The sequence below is a fragment of the Oncorhynchus keta genome, chromosome 4 (genome assembly GCF_023373465.1).
Source record: "Oncorhynchus keta strain PuntledgeMale-10-30-2019 chromosome 4, Oket_V2, whole genome shotgun sequence".
Lineage (NCBI taxonomy): Eukaryota > Metazoa > Chordata > Actinopteri > Salmoniformes > Salmonidae > Oncorhynchus > Oncorhynchus keta.
In genome coordinates, this window is record NC_068424.1 from 44,555,153 (window position 1) to 44,577,021 (window position 21,869).

The 21,869-nt window shown below is 43.2% G+C and overlaps 1 protein-coding gene across 3 annotated transcripts in view; it reads left to right on the plus strand.

The window, feature by feature from the left end:
• LOC118375332 (fibroblast growth factor receptor-like 1) overlaps positions 1 to 21,869 on the plus strand; it is a 57,626-nt gene that overhangs the window by 33,610 nt on the left and 2,147 nt on the right. For all 3 annotated transcript variants that reach the window (XM_035761843.2, XM_035761852.2, XM_035761860.2), the window contains 3 exons: positions 20,831 to 20,923; positions 21,034 to 21,312; positions 21,465 to 21,818. In XM_035761843.2, coding sequence (XP_035617736.1) covers positions 20,831 to 20,923; positions 21,034 to 21,312; positions 21,465 to 21,818 — 726 coding nt within the window. The remainder of the gene's footprint in view (positions 1 to 20,830; positions 20,924 to 21,033; positions 21,313 to 21,464; positions 21,819 to 21,869) is intronic.

Genomic DNA, 21,869 nt, shown 5'->3' on the forward strand with positions numbered 1-21,869 from the left:
AATGAACAACACATCAGCTGTGTGTGAGCAGGTGAAGAAAAAAAAAATTCCATGCCAAATCATATGATAACCACTACACACAGCCTACGTCGTTGTCACCATATTAGCTAAAGTAATGTCATAGCCAACAGAAAGAAAAAAAGAAAGAAAGACAAAAAGAAAGAAAGAAAGAAAGAAAGAAAGAAAGAAAGAAAGAAAGAAAGAAAGAAAGAAAGAAAGAAAGAAAGAAAGAAAGAAAGAAAGAAAGAGAGGGCTACCTAGTCAATTGTACAACTGCGTTCAACTGAAATGTGTCTTCCGCATTTAACCCAACTCCTCTGAATCAGAAAGGTGCGGAGGGCTGCCTTATGCCTTTAAGTGACATCCACATATTCATAGCTAATAGAACTAACGCGTTAGTAAACCCGCTACAATCATGGAGTAACGTTACAGTGTACAATCAGTAAGCAGTTCAGTAAGCACTTTAGCAGTTACACCGGCAGGCTCCGGGGGCAATAAAATTAGTAAAAACAAAAGCTTACCTTGACTTGGAAGAGTTCCAGTGTTGTGTTGGATAGTCATAGCCAGCAAGCTAACATAGCTTCCCTCTGTTTGAGCTGGGTGTTTGAGTAGGCTAAACTAGCTCATTGCATTTGGTAGCAAAGAAAAAATGTATGAAATATAGCTATCTCTCTCTTGCTTTTCTTCATTTTTGAAGAAGTTAATTTGTTCAAAACTGTTAAACTACTGTCTTTCTCTCTCTTTGAGTCAACTACTCACTGCATTGTATGCACTGCAGTGCTATATAGCTGTAGCTTGTGCTTTCAGTTCTAGATTAATTATCTTATCCTTTGATTGGGTGGATAACATGTCAGTTCATGCTGCAAGATCTCTTATAGGTTGGAGGACGTCCTCCGGAAGTTGTCGTAATTACTGTGTAAGTCAATGGAAGGGGAGTGAGAAACATGAGCCTCCAAGGTTTTGTATTGAAGTCAATATTCTCAGAGGAGGACGGAAGCTAGCTGTTCTCCGGCTACACCATGGTGCTATCCTACAGAGTGCTGTTGAGACTACTCTAGACCTTCATTGTAAAACAGTGTGTTTAAATACATTATTTGGTCACGTGAATATGTTTAGTATCGTTTTATCTAACAATGACAACTTTTTAAATGTTTTACTATTTGTATTTTTATGAAATTCACTGAGGAGAATGGTCCTCCCTTTCCTCCTCTGAGAAGACTCCACTGATGCAGATATACAGTATCAGTCAAAAGTTTGGACACCCACTCATTCATCAAGGGTTTTTCTTTATTTTTTTACTATTTCCTACATTTTAAACTGATAAACTTGGATTAGCTAACACAGCGTGCCATTGGAACACAGGAGTGATGGTTGCTGATAATGGGCCTCTTTATGCCTATGTAGATATTCCATAAAAAAATCTGTCGTTTCCAGTTACAATAGTCATTTACAATATAACAATGTCTACACTGTATATCTGATCAATTTGAAAAATGTTATTTTCTTTCAAAAACAAGGACGTTTCTGAGTGACCCCAAACTTTTGAACGGTAGTGTATAAAAAAATAAAATATAATTACTCAAACCACCCGCAGGCCGGATTGGATCCCGTCGCTGGGGAAAATGAACTCAATATACTTGAAAATTACTCAAACCAAATCGAAACTGTGTAGAAATGATAATGGGCCTACATTTATACAGTTTATTGACTGTGTCCAGCTCACTAAAACAACCAGAATGAAAGCTTGACAGTTTTGGGGATTTTTGAAAGCATTGAAAATCCCCAAAACAATGGATTCTATTTTCATAAAATGTTGATGTCAAGGAAATATAACACGTTTTCAGTGTGGCCCTCCGGACCTCGCTGAAGACAAAATAACAACCTATGAAATAACACAATGGAGTCATGTAGTAACTAGGGATGCACTGATGAGACATTTTTGGCTGATACCGATATGCAATATTTTCCTTGCCAAAAATAAATGATACCAATAACCGATATTTGACATTTTAGCGGCCTTTTAAGCATTCTAGTACAGTTAAATAGTTAACACACACACATTGACGCAGGAGTCTAAGGCACTGCATCTCAGTGCAAGAGGCGTCACTACAGTCCCTGGTCCGAATCCAGGCTGTATCACATCTGGTCGTGATTGGGAGTCCCATAGGGCAGTGCACAATTGGCCCTTCGTCGTCTGGGTTTCGCCGGGGTAGGCCGTCATTGTAAATAAGAATTTGTTTTTAAATGACTTGCTTAGTTAAATAAAGGTTACACGCACACCACACCACAATGACCAAAAAGTTATTTTGTTGGCATTCACGTATGTCCCCATTACCAGTTAAACATAATCAAAACCTATTTCTTTCACTTACTTGCTGTGCTTTTTCGTTGTTCAGTCGTTTCATTCTCAACCAGGATTTCATCATGTCAAGCAGTGAAGTTTCAGCTCTGTCTGTCCGTGGCCTCTCTTCCTCTGTGCGCATTGTCACTGTGTCCGTTTCCTTCTTGTCCAGCTGTGTATGTAACATTTCATGTAAACCGTGTTTCTTGTCTGCATCGAAGTAGAGGCGTTGTACTTAGCATCGAGCATAGTGGCAACACCGTAAAGAGACTCAGAGAGAATACCACCGAATCGCTTGTTCACAGCCTCGAGTACTTTTGTAAGTTAACCCCACGGTCTGTGTCGGCAGTTTTGTTGAGCAGGTGTTTCAATGCCTTGACAGATGGTATCACGTCTGCTGCAGACACAGTTGATTAGCTTATTTCTCGAGTCAGTTGTTCGAATGGCGCTAGGAGTGTGTTCATCTTCTCAAATGGCAGCAGTGGTATGAAAACCAGCACATTCTTGAGCATGCAATACGGCTTTCCTCAGTACGAAATCCTTGTCGAACCCACTGTGCTGTCTAACTCAACATGCTCTCGGGGCTGACATCGCTGGTCCGAATGTCAAGCGTGACGCCCATAGCAAGTAGGATAATAAATTCCACTATCTTACCGTTATTGGATTTTTCTTTTAAGCTGTCTCGCTGAAATGTTCTTACTCTTTCACAACACTCCTCAACTTGAACTTCAAATCACATTTTATTGGTCACGTACACGTGTTTAGCAGATGTTATTGCGGGTGTAGCGAAATGCTTGTGTTTCTAGCACCGACAGTGCAGTGATATCTAACGGTTTCACAACATATACCCCAAATACACGTACATCTAAGTAAGGAATGGATTAAGAATATATATATACATTTATGTCAGAGTGGCATTGCACTGAGATACAGTGGCATAGTATAGAGTGCAGTATATACATATGAGATGGGTGTATTATTTCATTTTTTTTAATCTTCACTATTATTCTACATTGTCATTTTTAAAAATATTTTATATTGAAACCACCCGCAAGCTGGATTGGACCCCCTCGTATGTTTGACACCCCTAATTTAAGGTTACGGACGACCTAGAATTAGCTTGACCCGAGTTACTGCCTGAGGACACAGACGGCTTCATCAACAATGTTAATGTGTGTTGTGTGAAAAAAATACCCGGTTTGATGAACTAGTAGGTTAATTGCCCAGCCAAGCAGATACAAGTAGTAGAGTCATTTTTGTTGTGAAGTGCATTATCGAAAACCTTTGTACTTGGCTGTCCCCATGTTACAGGCCCTCCCAGTCAACACCACCTCATAAGATGAGGTGGTGTTTATAAGGATTGCCTGCTGCAGTTGTTCGAGAGATGTCCAGTTTGCAGCCGAACATGCAACATAGAAAAGACCAGCAAGGGAACTCTCAGCATCACGTAGATATGCCCCCACTGTGAGCTTTCCTATAAATGGAATCAGGTTGGTGAAATTTGACCTGATCGAAGGTCAAAACAGTTTCGAGTTTTGTCCCAATTCACCTTCATAATCTAGCCTGTTGGAACCAACCTGGTCGCTGCGTTTACCATTCTATTTCACTTCCGATATCATAATATCATAATATCATAATATCGGAAGTGAAATAGAAAGGTGAATGCAGTGATCAGGTTGGTTCCAACAGGCTAACCATAACAACCATTAATAACGTAATCAGTGCTCTGTGTGTGTGACCGACCAGTATCTTTGAGGGGCCAGGAGCTGATCTGCACTGCCATGCCCATCAATGGGGCACTGGCAAAGGCCTCACCTCTTGCCTGCTCACCAACCATCGTGATGGGGAGACCATAATTAGGTAGGTTTAGCCTGACCTGTTCAAACTTCAACGTAGTACCTGATGGTGTGTCAGATATTACCTATCCTAACTACCACTGTTAATAGAACAGTGACTGTGTTCACAGAAACATGTATGGAGCCAACACATGGAGGCTTGCAAGTTGATGTGATGTCCAGACTGACAGACGGGCTTGAAACTGATGTCTGTAAATGTAGAGAAACCTGGCACTTGGCATAAAATTCTTGCTAGACACAACTTTGACTTGTATTGTCTTTTGTATTATTGAATTGAATGGTGTCCGTCAATATGGGGAGGGAGAGGTAGAGTATCTGCATCAGCTGGGAATGACAATGAAAGGTGCACATTGTTATATTAGCTGAACAATGCTACTATTGTATTATGTAAAGGGTTGTTTATTCAGCAATTGCATTCTCATATTACTCTGTGGGCTACTGACCTATTCAAAGCTTCCTCTCACCATACATCTATCTGCCTGTAGTTATTGAACTCAACGTGCAGGAGGTTTGTTAGTTGTGGTTGAGTGGGGGAAAACAGCTGAAATGGTGTCCCTTGAGAGGGCAAAAATGAAATATATGTTAGGAGAAGTTCAATATTATCATAAGGAGACATATATAGGCAGAGGAAGTCGAAGAGAGGGAGGAAGAGGGTGAGCTTGAGTCGGGGAAAAATTTGGGGGAAAAGGAAGATGGTTTGTCAAAGAAGAATGGTAGAAAGTGTAAGCAGAATGAATCGATTTCCGGATCGAGGTCTGGAGGAGAAATGGAATTGAGGGCGAATTATCGGAGGTAGCAGGTGTGGTGAAATCCTCAGAGGATAAAGATGAGTGTGACATTTTTGTAGAAGGTGGACGCCTGCCTTTTGTGATTTCAGGGTGGTTGAAAACAATTGGGTGCTATGGAATCAGTGAAGGTAACCTGAAGTGGTTTTGTGTTAATTGGGACAAGAGATGTGACGTGTTTTGCTATCGAGCAAATTGAAAGGAGTGATCACTGTGGTCGTGGTGAAAGTGGACCAACTGAAGGGGAAGATTCCCAGTGTTTGTGATGCTTGTCATTTGGTGTGACACAGAAAGGGTGGCGTGAGTGGTGAAACAGAAGAGTCATTGTCTGTTCTTTTGAGTTTTGATGTTGAGTCCCTGCCCGACAAATTCATGTTAGGATATTTCAGTTATCCCGTACGAGCTTATGTGCCAAATACATTACGTTGTTACAGGTGTCAAGCTTATGGGAATGTGGCAGCAGTGTGCAGGAGGGAGGTTCCAAGGTGTGAGAAGTGTGCAGAAGGGAGACAAACGAATGTGTAGCATTGGGGAAAGAAGCGGTATGGGTTAATTGTAGGGGTGCCCGTAGGGTTGGGAATCTGAACTGTCCGCTGCGAGAGAGGCAGGTTGAGGTTACCAGGGTAAGAGTAAGGCAGAGGGTGTCGTATGCTGAAGCAGTGAAGAAAGTTGAAGAAGATGGTTCTAGGGGGAGTCGTGTGTGTGTGTGTACTAGATCTGTATCAGTACAGATGGAAAGGCCAAAGAGTGATATGCAATTTGGCTATTTAGCATTCATAGCAATGGTTATCAACTGTACTGCAGGGGTGAAACTTACGTTGCAGAAAATAGAGGTAGTGGTGGCAACTGCAGAGAAATATTTGGGGGTACAAGATTTGACATCAGAAGACTTACAGGACAGGGTGTGTTGAGTGGTGGTGTCCCGTCCTTTCAGACTGTTGGCCTGAGGTAGGACTAGATAGGTTTAAATAGTGGAGTAGGGTGGTGGGTTTTTAATGCGTGTAGGGTTAGATGGTAGGGTATTTGTCGATTCACTTTTTCAAGCAAGGCATAAGGGAGTTCTATTTCAGTATAGTTGGTGGCAGCAATGCAACAATTATTGGATGCCAACCGCTGTTAAACCTCATCGAAGAAGGGGAAATGGCTGTAGGCACGGTTCTGACAGATAGGTGTGTCTTGGTGGTGACAAGGGCACACCCAAGAAACAACCACATCAAGCCACACCTCTAAGCCAACTCATGTTTGGCTTCTGTCATGGCCGCCAGTATTTCTTGAGGAGCAAGCCAAAGAACGAGTCTAAATCAGTGTGTGCACTTCCCATTTAAGTATTCAACACAGAGGTACACTACATGACCAAAAGTAAAAATCGTGGGCGATTATATGGAGTCGGTTCCCCCTTTGCTGCTTTAACAGCCTCCACTCTTCTAGGAAGGCTTTCCACTAGATGTTGCTGTGGGGACTTGCTTCCATTTAGCCACGAGCATTAGTGAGGTCGGGCACTGATGTTGGGCGATTAGGCCTGGCTCGCTGTCGGCTTTCCAATTCATCCCAAAGGTGTTCGATGGGGTTCAAATCAAAGTTTGTCACGTGCCCCGAATACAACAGGTACAACCTTACAGTGAAATGCTTACTTACAAGCACTAACCAACAGTGCAATTGTTAAGTAAAAAGTAGGCATTAGGTAAACAATAGATAAGTAAAGAAATACAATATAAAAAGAACAGTTAAATGACAGTGAAAATAACAGTAGCAAGGCTATATACAGGTGGTACAGAGTCAATGTGCGGGGAGGCACCTGTTAGTCGGGCTAATTGGGGTAAAATGTACATGTAGGTATAGTTAAAGTGGCTATGCATAGACGATAAACAGTGAGTAGGAGCAGTGTAAAAGAGGGGGTTGGCAGGTGGCGGGACACCTGTTCAGGAGTCTTATGGTTGAGGTTAGGGCTCTGTGCAGGCCAGTCAAGTTCTTCCACCAATCTCGACAAACCATTTCTGTATGGACCTTGCTTTGTGCATGGGGATCATTGTTCTGCTGAAACAGGAAAGGTCCTTCCCCAAACTGTTGCCACAAAGATGGAAGCACAGAATCGTCTAGAATATTATTGTATGCTGTAGCGTTAAGATTTCCCTTCACTGGAACTAAGGGGCCTAGCCTGAACCATGAAAAACAGCCCCAGACCGTTATTCCTCCACCAAACTTTACAGTTGGCACTATGCACTCAGGCAGGTAGCGTTGTCCTGGCATCTGCCAAACCCAGATTTATCCGTCAGACCTCAAGATGGTGAATTGGGATTCATCACTCCAGAGAACATGTTTCCACTGCTCCAGAGTCCAATGGCGGCTAGCTTTACACCACTCCAGCTGACGTGGTGATCTTATGCTTGTGTGCAGCTGCTCAGCCTTGGAAACCCATTTAATGAAGCTCCCGACAAACAATTATTGTGCTTGCGGCTGTTTTCCGGCTGAGCCGTTGTTGCTCTTAGACGTTGTCACTTCACAATAATGTCACTTACAGTAGCCCGGGGCAGCTCGAGCTGGGCAGAAAGTTTATGAACTGACTTGTTGGAAACCTATGACAGTGCCATGTTGAAAGTCACTGAGCTCTTCAGTAAGGCCATTCTATTGCCAATGTTTGTCTATGGAGATTGAATGGCTGTGTGCTCAATTCTATGCACCTATCAGCAACGGGTGTGGCTGAAATAGCTGAATCCACTCATTTGAAGGGATGTCTTCATACATTTGTATGTAGTGTATTTGGTGACATTCAATAGCACTTGTTGTCAACATGTCTCCAATCTTATCAACTCCTCCTCATAGCAAGCACGGGCAGAGAGGCAAGTCTAACCTCAAGTTCCGATCCTTTTTTTTTAATGACTGCTGCAATCCTGCAACACACTGAGTAGAGCATACTTGTCATAAAAATGTAATTTTATCCCTGTAGCTGATATTCTGTTCTTGGCTCTTGATGCCTCGGTGTGGTAATTTGGCTGTAAACCCGAGTGAGGTAACAGTAATTTGAAAACTATTTTTTAACACATAGACCACAGTTCTCACTGAAGTACTTTTTCTTTGTGCCTTTCTGCACACAAGTGTAAATAGAAACATGTTTTTCCCACAATAGTGGCAGCAGGAAATTACCCCATAGGTATTAGTTGTGCTCTTGACTTGCATTTTTGCAGCTGCATAATATGTTTTAATGACATCATAAACACAGGTCCAATCTCACACTGCTGGGTAAGTACTGCTGGGTTGTTGCTGCTGTGTAATGTGCTGCTCCTTTGCAAAAACAAGGATTTACAATGTCTCCCTCTTTACCTCCATGGTAGTAAAAGTGTTATTTTGTCAGGGGATGTTTGAAACATTTGGAAGCTGTCAGAGTTCAGGAGAGGTAAAGCTTGACCCTGACCTCTTGTGACCTTCCCACCACTCACTCTGGATATCCTGTCCGGCAGGGGGACAAATCCTTCATCACTCCATTTCCCTCCCTAGTCCCCAGTGTCCCACTCACAGCACCCAGGCCCCATAGCCCCTCAATCTCCCCCAGGGCCTGGCTGGCTGTACCCCTACCACTGGCTGCACCCCTATTCCTAGCTGTAGCCTACCACTGGCAGCGCCCCTATTCCTAGCTGTAGCCTACCACTGGCAGCGCCCCTATTCCTAGCTGTAGCCTACCACTGGCAGCACCCCTATTCCTAGCTGTAGCCTACCACTGGCAGCACCCCTATTCCTAGCTGTAGCCTACCACTGGCAGCACCCCTATTCCTAGCTGTAGCCTACCACTGGCAGCGCCCCTGGCTGTAGCCTTGGTGGTCCCTTTGTCTGCAGGAATACAGTCCCCTGGTGTGTAACCCTGTTGTTTTAGGGCCAGGCCTCACGGAGCCAACATTGTTAATGCTCAGCACTAGTGCCTCGCTTGGGAATTCTGCTGGAAAGGACTGAAGCTCTCCCTCGACAGTTCTGGGTCACATACCATACCAATACAAGAGGCAACGGAAGTCTACCAGACCCACTGAAACAGAAAAGGAAGAGCAGTCATGTATAGTTCGATACTAGACAGATTAGTCTATTTGGCTTGCATGACCTTGCTGTTCTATATATGCCCTGTGTAAATGTTGACTCTAAACAACCACACATGGTAGGAGAGAGAGAGGCATTCTATTCTATGACTATGAGACTGTGGATTCTGGTCAGACGGGAGGCGAGTGCGGTCTGACAGTCGGTCAGTGAGTTAGGGCTGAAGGTTTTCTAGAGGGCCTGGTGGAGCAGCTCCAGCCCCAGACCTTTTGTTCTTTGTTTGCAGGCGGTGAGGTACATGTGTTGCAGTTTAGCCCACGCCTCCCTCACCTAAATGGATAATTGTATCGAAATTATACTGGCAGGCCCAGCTCTAGAATGCTGTACGAGACGGACGGACAGCAGGGGGGGCAGGCAGGCTGGGGCGGGGGGTTCAGCCTGCTGCGGCCTCAGTGGAGTTTGTCAGAAATGCAGGCACACTTTGGGTTGTGCCATGTTAAAGGAAAAAAGGGGGGTTAGTTGCCAGGAGTCACAGCCACCAGTGTTAATAAATTACTCTGTGTGGTTAAAACTGAACACACCCTCCACCAGTTTCCTCCCTCCACCTAACTGACCATACTCCTGGAAATAGAGTGACTCAACAATTACCACCACAAACCCCTATCCGTTGCCTTTTAAATCCACGTCTTTTCTCTCTTTTCCCTCTCTGTTCTTTCCAAGCCAGGCAATATTTGGAGCGAGAATGATTTACACGTATTTTTCCAGGCAGCTCCCTGTTTCTTGTCTCTCTTAACGGCCCGTGAACTATCGGTGAGGTAAGATTTGTGAGTTGTTAACATGTTGAGAGATAAAAAGCTCTTGACAGTGAGTAGTGGTTTCAGTGATACAGTTGAAACTGGAGGCGTTACATTAACTCATCCGAACAGTGAAATATGCGTGTGAGGGATTGAGTCGCCCCTTTGATCATGTTTCCACCGACGTGACAATGATCTAATTTCTAATTGTGATTACTGCTCGTGTAACACCGAACCCCACGACAACCCGACCCACCCGGGCCTCCTAGAACATGTTTGTTTTTTTCCTCATTCATTGTTGGGAAGTTGAGGCAAGTTCAAAGCACAAACACATATGGACACAAATGAATCCATGCTTGTGAGTAGTGGAAGAAAGGCCTTGTGTTGGGGGGGGGAAGGGAAAGATTAAAGGATGTTTGATGAAATTGAAACCATTCGGTCTCATATGAAATTAAGCTGAACAAAGAGAGAGACAGAGAAAGAGTTCTCCGTTGTAAATAAGTGTGGGCAGCAGGACAAGCAGTATGGAAGTCAGTTCTGTCTAGACTTTGAAACCTAGGGCAAGGGCAAATGCCATAGGGAGGTGAGGGTTAAAGATAGTGCCAGGATATGGGTGAGGTTTAGGTTAAGTATGTAAATGCGTTAAAGGTTAATAGTAAGGCTAGGAGAGGGTTTGGCTGAGAGCCAGAAGGGTTCATGGTCAAGGTTAACATTAGTATTGGTCAAAACAATACCACATTTTAATTGCAATTTGCAATACAAGGAATTTTCATTGTGCAATTCTTTAAAAAGATCAGCTTTAATATTGCAGATTGTGGCTTCTATCAATGTAATTGTCTGCATCATTTCCAATCTCTCATATATAATATTTGAAATATATATATTTTGAAAATATATTTTCCTTATTTATTATTGTCCACTAACCCTACTAACCTGTGGTGGCAGGTAGCCTGTGGTTAGAGTGTTGGACTAGTAACCCAAAGGTTGCAAGATCAAATCCCTGAGCTAACAAGGAAAATATCTGTCATTCTGCCCCTGAACAATGCAGTTAACCCACTGTTCCTAGACCATCATTGAAAATAAAAAGTTGTTCTTAACTGAATTGCCCAGTTAAATAAAGTTTTTTTTTTAAACTCCCCTTATTGGAGTGATCAAACAATAATTAGGCTTATACATACTACATACATTTCACAGAAAATATATTTAACATTAGTTATCTTTTTGTTTGTTTTAGTCCCAGTCTTCAGATTCCCTCCAATCTATCTCTGAAGACCACCCAGTTTTAATTTCTAGCTGCCATACATTTTCCCACTGTGCTGTGATGTTTCACAAAAATTCTGAACCTTTCTATTCTCATAGTTCCTACAGATTGTAAATTAAAGATAAATAACTTTGCTTGGTGTATTAGATTATTGATCGATTGACTATGATTTATCAAATCACCCAGCAGTGCTATATGGAGAGTTGGCTCCAAGTAAATGTTGAATTTTTCTGAACCTGCCAAAAACAAGCTACATATGGGCAGTACCAAAACAAGTGATCTAATGATTCTGTCTCTTTACAGCAAAATCTGCCGAGCTGGGATGGTTGTATCCCCCATATATATAACATTCTATTGGTTGCAATAATTTTTTATAATTTAAATTGAAAAACTCTTACGTTTTGAATCCCGCATCGTTTTGTGAATCAGTTCGTAAACCATGTGCCATGGAATCGTTACGAGAGGTCGACCGATTATGGTTTTTCAATGCCGAAACCGATTATTGGAGGACCAAAAAAAGCAGATACCGATTCATCTGACAATTTGTTTTATGTATTTATTTGAAATAATGACAATTACAACAATACTGAATGAACACTTATTTTAACTTAATATCAATCAATAAAATCAATTTAGCCTCAAATAAATAATGAAACATGTTCAATTTGGTTTAAATAATGCAAAAACAAAGTGTTGAAGAAGAAAGTAAAAGTGCAATATGTGCCATGTAAGAAAGCTAACGTTTAAGTTCCTTGCTCAGAACATGAGAACATATGAAAGCTGGTGGTTCCTTTTAACATGAGTCTTCAATATTCCCAGGTAAGACGTTTTAGGTTGTAGTTATTATAGGAGTTATAGGACTATTTCTCTCTATACCATTTGTATTTCATTAACCTTTGACTATTGGATGTTATTATAGGCACTTTAGTATTGCCAGTGTAACAGTATAGCTTCCATCCCTCTCCTTGCTCCTACCTGGGCTCGAACCAGGAACACAACGACAACAGCCACCCACGAAGCAGCGTTACCCATGCAGAGCAAGGGAAACAACTACTCCAAGTCTCAGAGCGAGTGACATTTGAAACGCTATTAGTGCACACCCCGCTAACTAGCTAGCCATTTCACATCGATTACAAGAGCCTAATCTCGGGAGTTGATAGGCTTGAAGTCATAAACAACTGCTGGCAAATGCACGAAAGTGCTGTTTGAATGAATGCTTACAAGCCTGCTGGTGCCTGCCATCGCTTAGTCAGACTGCTCTATCAAATCATAGACTTAGTTATAACATGATGACACACAGAAATACGAGTCTTCGGTCATTAATATGGTTCGAATCCGGAAACTATCTTCTCGAAAACAAGACGTTTATTCTTTCAGTGAAATACGGAACCGTTCCGTATCTTATCTAACGGGTGGCATCCATAAGTCTAAATATTCCTGTTACATTGCACAACCTTCAATGTTATGTCATAATTACATAAAATTCTGGCAAATTAGGTGGCCCAAACTGTTGCATATACACTGACTCTGCATGCAATGAACGCAAGAGAAGTGACACAATTTCACCTGGTTAATATTGCCTGCTAACCTGGATTTCTTTTAGCTAAATATGCAGGTTTAAAAATATATACTTCTGTGTATTGATTTTAAGAAAGGCATTGATGTTTATGGTTAGGTACACATTGGAGCAATGATACGCACCGCATCAATTATATGCAAAGCAGGATACGCTAGATAAACTAGTAATATCATCAACCATGTGTAGTTAACTAGTGATTATGATTGATTGATTGTTTTTTATAAGATAAGTTTAATGCTAGCTAGCAACTTACCTTGGCTTACTGCATTTGTGTAACAGGCAGTCTCCTCGTGGAGTGCAATGAGAGGCAGGTGGTTAGAGCGTTGGACTAGTTAACTGTAAGGTTGCAAGATTGAATCCCCCCGAGCTGACAAGGTAAAATACTGTCATTCTGCCCCTGAGCGAGGCAGTTAACCCACCGTTCCTAGGCCGTCATTGAAAACAAGAATGTGTTCTTAACTGACTTGCCTAGTTCAATAAAGATTAAATAAAAGGTGTAAAAAAAATCAAAAATCAAAATATGAAAACTTTAAATCGGCCCTAATTTATTTGCCATTCCGATTAATCAGTCGACCTCTAAACGGTACATCGAAAATCTCCTCCCAACTATTTTGCAACCTGTACTGTGCAACTGTCATTTTTTGAGTCCTTAAATGAAACTGGTAAACTTTTTTATTTATCACAATTTTCTTTAGCCAATTTTGGTCTTTAATGCAGAGCCTCTTTCCACTTGCCTCCTCTATCTTTGCGGTAACGTATAATATTTGTTGAAATATTTGTTCTGTCTTTTCTGGTGGATTAAATTGAAATTGCAACCAGCTTTCTATTGCTTGTTTTAAAAATGGCGATGTTTTGGAGATTATTTCATTTTCAAGTAACCAAAAGTGAGAGGTTGTAATCTGAATGAAGGGGAAAGGCCATTTTTTAACCCTGGGTGAACCATTCTTACTAATCTACTAGAGAACCAGTTCAGATTCAAGTATATTTTTTTGTATGATTGAAGCCTTTAGTGAGAGTTCAAATGCTTTAATATTTAATCATTTCTGCCCTCCAAATTCATATTCATCATAAAAACAGGCTCATTTAATTTTGTTTGCCTTGCCTTTCCAAATAAAGTGGAATATTTTTTGCTCATATAATTTTTTTTTAAAACAAGTCGTTAAGTGTAGGCGGGGCCATGAGTAAATAAACAGGGATATGACAAAATAATGAATCATGGTGATTTTTCCACAAATAGATCGGTGTTGTCCTTTCCATGGTAGAACAATCTTATTTTATTTGGCTAACTTTATATTAAAATGTATTGTAGTGAGATCATTTCTTTCTTTCAGAATATGAATGCCGAGTATGTCCACTTCACCGTCGGACCATTTAATTGATAAATAGTGCACGATAATGTAAAAGTTACTTCTTTTTTTTTAGATCCAGTACAATACGTAATATGGTGCACTTATCATTGTGCGACCATAAATATGCTCTCTGTACCAAAGACACCCTTACACTCTTATCTGTTTTCATTTAATGTTAGTGAGAACAGCTCAGAACAGATGCTGTCCAGATCCATAATAATTTTACTTACAAGTGTAGTGTTTCAGCTTAAAGTCAACATTACTCCAATATAACCCCTCACTTTGAGACCCCTGTCCCCCAATCTCTAACCAGTGGGCCTTAAGCCTCCCCCACACACCCCAGGCCCTGGGTGGCTAGCTAGGCCCTCCATGACCAGAACCCTGCCAGCCTCTGCTTCTCTACTGTCAGATCCAAGAGTTTGATCCAAGGGTTTAATTAAACTGGAAGGATGCAAATTAGCCACCTTGACAAGGGTCGCCACATTAAAGCAGCTTTCATCCAGATATTCATGGTGGTTGACTCACTGGGGGCCTGGGCTGGGACCTTAACAGGCAGGATGCACCGGGGCCTGCCCCTTCTCCCCCTCCATGCCACCTCGCCCCTCAGCCAGGCACAACAGAGAAGAAAAGAAAAGGCACATTAGGTGGGTAATTTCCTATGGAGTCGCCATGCGCCTGCTGCTGCAAAATGCTTATAGCTCTATAAAAGATACCAGGAGACTTCTAATTAGCCTTTCCTCTCATGCTGTGTGGAGGGACGCTGACGACGCTTTCTAATTTGCCTGACTGCCGTCCTGCATGCCTCTCTAACTCTCTGGTTTCAATTGACGTGAGCCAGACCAGACACTCAATCAGATGTGTCCTGCTGGAAATAGGTATCGGCACCTAAATACTGTATGTCAATTTCACGTTGAAAAAAAACATGGCTCAATGAGATTTGTAATTGAGTCTTGATAATTGATGAACTTGAGAGTATTCAGACCCCTTACCTTTTCCACCTTTTGTTACGGTAAAGCCTTTTTCTAAAATGGATTCAATTGTTCTTGTTTTCTCCTCTAAAGTCTACGCAGAATACCCCATAAATGACAAAAGCAGAAACAGGTTTTTAGAAATGTTTGCCCATTTATAAAAAATGTAAATGTGGAATATTCAGACCCTTTACTCAGTACTTTGTCGAAGCACCTTTGATTACAGCCTCGAGTCTTCTTGGGTATGACGCCACAAGCTTGGCACACCTGTATTTGGGGAATTTCTCCCATTCTTCTCTGCAGATCCTCTCAAGCTCTGTCAGGTTGGATGGGGAGCGTCGCTGTACAGCTATTTTCAGGTCTCTCTAGAGATGTTCGATCGGGTTCAAGTCCGGGCTCTGGGTGGGCCACTAATGGACATTCAGAGACTTGTCCCAAAGCCACTCCGGCGTTGTCTTGGCCGTGTGCTTAGGGTCGTTGTCCTATTGGAAGTTGAACCTTCACCCCAGTCTGAGGTCCTGAGTGCTATAAAGCAGGGAGGATCTCATCAAGGATCTCTCTGTACTTTGCTCCGTACATCTTTCCCTCGATCCTGACTAGTCTCCCAGTCCCTGCCTCTGAAAAACATCCCCACAGCATGATGCTGCCACCACCATGCTTCACAGTAAGGATGGTGCCAGATTTCCTCCACACGTGACGCTTGGCATTCAGGCAAAATAGTTCAATCTTGGTTTCATCAGACCAGAGAATCTTGTTTGTTATGGTCTGAGAGTCTTTAGATGCCTTTTGGCAAACTTCAAGCAGGCTGTCATGTGCTTTTTTACTGCGGAGTGGCTTTTCTCTGGCCACTCCACCATAAAGGCCTGGTTGGTGGAGTGCTGCAGAGAGGGTTGTCCTTCTGGAAGGTTCTCCCATCTCCACAGAGGAACTCTAGAGCTCTGTCAGAGTGACCATCGGGTTCTTGGTCACCTCCCTGACCAAGGCCCTTCTCCCCCAATTGCTCAGTTTGGGCAGGTGACCAGCTCTAGGAAGAGTCTTGGTGGTTCCAAACTTCTTCCATTTAAGAATGATGGAGTCCACTGTGTTTTTGAGGACCTTCAATGCTTTGGTACACTTCCCCAGATCTGTGCCTCAACACAATCCTGTGTTGGAGCTCTACGGACAATTCCATCAACCTCATCAAATTTCAATCAGATTTATTTATAAAGCCCTTCTTATATCAGCTGATGTCACAAAGTGCTGTACAGAAACCCAGCCTAAAATCCCAAACAGCAAGCAATGCAGGTGTAGAAGCACGGTGGCTAGGAAAAACTCCCTAGAAGGCCAGAACCTCGGAAGAAACCTAGAGAGGAACCAGGTTATGAGGGGTTGCCAGTCCTCTTCTGGCTGTGCCGGGTGGAGATTATAACAGAACATGGTCAGATGTTCAAATGTTCATAGATGACCAGCAGGGTCAAATAATAATAATAATCACAGTGGTTGTAGAGGGCTATGGAACCATGCTGGTCATTTATGAACATTTGAACATCTTGGCAATGTTCTGTTATAATATAAATACATTTGATTTGATTAGAGGGTGCAACAGGTCAGCACCTCTGGAGTAAATGTCAGTTGGCTTTTCATAGCCGATCATTCAGAGTATCTCTACCGCTCCTGCTGTTTCTCTAGAGAGTTGAAAACAGCAGGTCTGGGACACGCCCGGTGAATAGGTCAGGGTTCCATAGGCAGAACAGTTGAAACTGGAGCAGCAGCACGACCAGGTGGACTGGGGACAACAAGCAGTCAGGTATTCCTGAGGCATGGTCCTAGGCCTCAGGTCCTCCGAGAGAGAGAAAGAAAGAAAGAAAGAAAGAAAGAAAGAAAGAAAGAAAGAAAGAAAGAAAGAGGATTAGTGAGAGCATAATTAAATTCACACAGGACACCGGATAAGACAGGCGTAATACCCAGATATAACAGACTGACCCAACCTCATGGCTTGGTATTTGCCCTGACATGTGCCGTCAACTGTGGGACCTTATGTAGACAGGTGTGTGCCTTTTCAAATCATGTCCAATCAATTGAATTTACCACAGGTGGACTTCAATCAAGTTGTAGTAACATCTCAAGGATGACCACGGGCAACAGGATGCACTTGAGCTCAATTTTGAGTCTCATAGCAAAGGGTCTGAATACTTATGTAAATAAGGTATGTTTTTTTATGTTTAATTCATTTGCTCGAATTTCTATAAACCATTTTTTGCTTTGTCATTCTATTGTGGTATTGTGTGTAGATTGATGAGGAACATTTTTATTTTTCGATCAATTTTAAAATAAGGCTGTAACGTAACAAAATGTGGAAAAAGTCCAGGGGTCTGAATACTTTCCGAATGCCCTGTACATCGAACAATAAGCTTTGTTATAATTCAAATCTGAACCTCACATCTTCTGAACTTCTGAACTGCTTTTAATGTTCTTGACAAGTTCTATGACTATTTTCTAGTCTGTGAATTGCTTTGCTCAAGTTGAACTAATGTATATGTCATTCGGTTCCATATCACTGCTTAAATCTTATGAACTGTGAAAGGAAGGTAAAACATCTCTGCTTCATTTTCTCTTCATTAACATTATTGTTCTGGTCATAGTTCACTACCACCATGGTGTGTGGAATGGAACTGCCACTTAATACTCTATTCTTTCAATTTCTAAGATAAATTGAACGACTAACTGTTCCGTTTATCTTCAAATGTCAGCTGTGCCGTCACTAATGAAAATCACTGTGAAACCATGTTTGTTTTGCATTCGATATGGGCCCATGTTCAGATGCAGAGTGCTTCATGAGACACAGTGGCACGTATGTTTGAACACGGGTACCGCTGTAGAAATGAAGAATGGGCCTTTTTGAGGGGTGACCCTTTAAAGTTCTCCCAGTAGGAAAGAATAATATGGGACCTTATAAACACTCCTTCCACATGAGGAGCGTTAGGGTAAGAGGAGCTTCAGGGACTGGGACTGGGGCTGCCCTCCTTCGCCCTCTCTCTCACCCAGACCCGCCGTTTCCACCTCCACCCTCCCTCACTGCCCCTCTGTGTGTGTTTCTGTGGGCCTGGATTGGAGCAGAGGAAAAGGGGTCCCCTGTCCTTCAGCCTAGCGCTACACCAGTCCAGCACCACTTTCCTTTCCACTGCTCCACTACACACAGGAGCCAGAGCTGGCACAGTCTGCCCAGCCGTAAGGTAAAAAGCCGTGCTTTACCCTCAGTCATCATATCAGGCCATTCCACTGACCGCTGCCTGAAAGTATAACGTACTTTCTTGAACTGGATAATCTTTATCAACCAGTCACTTTTCCAATCAATAATTTAAACCGGTCACAGATTCCATCATGTGTATTTAATGTATAAATAGAGTATCTGAAAAATGTCATATTCAATACATAGGAAATGGTCCAATGTTCTCCTAATAATGCTGCATAAGGGAAAACCTCTGTTCTGTCCCTCTGCACCTGTTTCGAGAGAACATCAGCACACAGAGAGTAAAGGAATGAGCCCTAGCTAAGACCTCTTTCAACAAGATAATGCCCCCCTAATTCCACCTCGGTGTTGCTGAATAGCCACCTCTCCCGTGCCAGTGGAACCGTTGCTACACCCAGGCTTACTCTCACAGAACCCTGGGCCAATAGCAACAATGGGGGCTAGCAAAAAAACACTTGGTGCTGGCTTTGGGCTCTCCTGACTCTCCTGTACCTCACTACGCAGTGTTAAGCAGGGGCGCGGCCCTCTGGCTGTCGTATGGCCCCCTGGACCAGAACACCAGGATTAAATCAGGACAAAGAACAGTATCCACACGCACATAAGCGCACACACACAAGCGCACACACACATGACTTTGACCCTTCATACCTGGTGACCTTAGGTTCCATCAGGCAACAGTGATGTTGGCATAAGACACGGCTAGGCAGAGCAGACATTGTGGACAATCAGCTTAGTACACAGACCAGAGAATCTTGTTTCTTACGGTCTGCGAGTCATTTAGGTGCCTTTTGGCGAACTCCAAGTGGTCTGTCGTGTGCCTTTTACTGAGGAGTGGCTTCCGTCTGGCCACTCTATCATAAAGGCCTGATTGGTTGAGTGCTGCAGGGATGATTGTCCTTCTGGAAGGTTCTCTCATCTCCACAGAGGAACTCTAGAATTCAAGGCACACTTAACCAGCATGACTACCATGGCATTCTGCAGAGATACGCAATCCCAGCTGGTTTGCACTTAGTGGTACTATCATTTGTTTTTCAACAGGACAATGACCCAAAACCACCTCCTGGCCGTGTAAGGGATATTTGACCAAGAAGGAGAGTGATTGAGTGCTGCATCAGATGACCTGGCCTCCACAATCACCTGATCTCAACCTAATTGAGATGAGTTGGACCGCAGAGTGAAGAAAAAGCAGCCAACAAGGGCTCAGCATATGTGGGAACTCCAAGACTTTTGGGAAAGCATTCCAGGTGAAGCTGGTTGAAACAATGCCAAGAGTATGCAAAGCTGTCATCAAGGGAGGCTACTTTGAAGAACACTTTTTTGGTTACTACATGATTCCATATGTGTTATTTCATAGTTTTGATATCTTCACTATTATTATTATTCTACAATGTAGAAAATAGTAAAAATAAAGAAAAACCCTTGAATGAGTATGTGTCCAAAATTTTGACTGGTACTATGTGTGTGTGTGTGTGTGTGTGTGTGTGTGTGTGTGTGTGTGTGTGTGTGTGTGTGTGTGTGTGTGTGTGTGTGTGTGTGTGTGTGTGTGTGTGTGTGTGTGTGTGTGTGTGTGTGTGTGTGTGTGTGTGTGTGTGTGCGTGTGCGTGCGTGAGCTCAGTCAGCAGTGGAATCAGGGTTAGAATAGGTTCTCTGTGCATTCCTGTGGGTCGGGCCCAAACAAAGCAGCACTTTCTTTCAGCCCTGTCCGTCTGCCTGTTTGCCTGCCTGTCTGACTGCCTGCTGACCTGCCTGCACAGTTTAGGTTAAAGGCAGCTAATTGGTTTCCAGCTCAGGGTTAAGTCAACACGCCATCTTGTTTAAAACAGTGTGGAAACTTGAGAGAAGCAACAATAATATGGCACTGTTTGCTCACCCCTGCCTCACAGAGCCAGTTAGAATAATACCAGCGCTTTGCCTGCTTATCGTTCCCATAGAGTTGTAAAACTTCATACGCTCTGAAAGCCAAACACGCAGTCATTTTACACACCTCACAGTCCACTGATCTCCAAGCAGAATCATTCATCCTGCGTCACACAGAGGGGTCCTTGTTGGAGCTCAAAGCAATGCAAATACATCCCTAGACCCCCGTGCCATTTACATGACGCCATTTTCAGACGTTATAAGACTTGGGTTTTGGGTGAAATACCTCACATCACTGAAACGATAACTGCCCGCTAGATTTATGTGGCAATATCTAAACAATACTTTGTGGTAATGGCAGGGGGTAGGATAAGTCCCTTTTCTTTAACCCATTGGTTTTATATTGCCTTTCTTTGCTCTGTAGCGTGAGAGTACATAATCTTTCTGCAATATTCCGTTTTTTTGAAAGACTACCTAAACCCTAACTTTTTTGCTTTGTTGTTTTTTTTAGATACTAGATTAATGCATCGTCTTTCACAGTCCTACGATCAGATTTATTCAGACTTCTCACTGGGCACAGACGTCAGTTCAACGTCTAGTTTGGATTTACATTTGGTTGACTTCAATGTGAAATCAACAAAAAATGTCACCATTTCGTTGGATTTTAGGTGAAAAGTTGGGTGAAAATGAAACGGGTCGGATCGCTATGAAACAATCTTCATACTCCCTGCATGGGTGTGTGTGTGTGAGTGACAAGAGGCTAACCCTCAGTCAATGACTTTTGTGTTTTTCAGATGACACTGCAGCGACCCAGACTGACGCTCCACCTGCCGTATTGGAACCCAACGCTGAGCTCACCCAGCCTGACCCTACAGGAGAGCCCTGGGGTGAGCAGCACACTGCTTCACTTCACTACATTATAATACTCCTACACGTTGTCATCTAAATGCTATTGACATCTGTGTTACCTAACCTCCATGATGTATTATCTCTGCAGTAAAGCCTCGGTTCAGCCAGCCCACTAAGATGCGAAGGCGGGTGCTGTACAAGCCGGTGGGCAGCTCGGTGAGGCTCAAGTGCCAGGCCACGGGCACCCCTCCCCCTGTCTTTACCTGGTGGAAAGACCAGACCCCTCTGCCACCCCCACGCCAGGGCAAGCGCCCGCAGTGGACCCTCACCCTGAAGAACCTGCAGCCCCAGGACAGTGCCAAGTACACTTGCCACGTCTCTAACCCAGCAGGTCACATCAATGCCACCTACAAGCTGGATGTCATCGGTAACACCACCGACACCACAACAAATAATTTTCCGTTTCCTCCATCACACTCCAATTTCATTTATACCCAGACCTCCCATATGTTGCCAAATTAATTATGTTATTGTCATTATGATTCACATGCTTATAAACTCCTGTCCTTCTCCCTACAGAGCGCTCGCATTGCAAGCCTGTTCTGACCGGCACACACCCAGTCAACACCACCGTGGAGTATGGTGGCACCGCCTCCTTCCAGTGTAAGGTCCACAGTGACGTTAAGCCCGTGGTCCAGTGGCTGAAGAGGGTGGACCCAGGCACACAGGACCGCTACAACTCCACCCTGGAGGTCGGCGGGCAGCATTTTGTGGTTCTGCCCACAGGGGATGTGTGGTCCCGGCCTGACGGCTCCTACCTCAACAAGTTGGCTATTGTCAAGGCCCGCGATGAGGATGCTGGCATGTACATCTGCCTGGGAGCCAACACTATGGGCTACAGCTTTCGCAGTGCTTACCTTACTGTACTGCCAGGTGAGTACAGCCATTCACGGGATGGGATGGAGGCTTACATCTGTAGAGCTG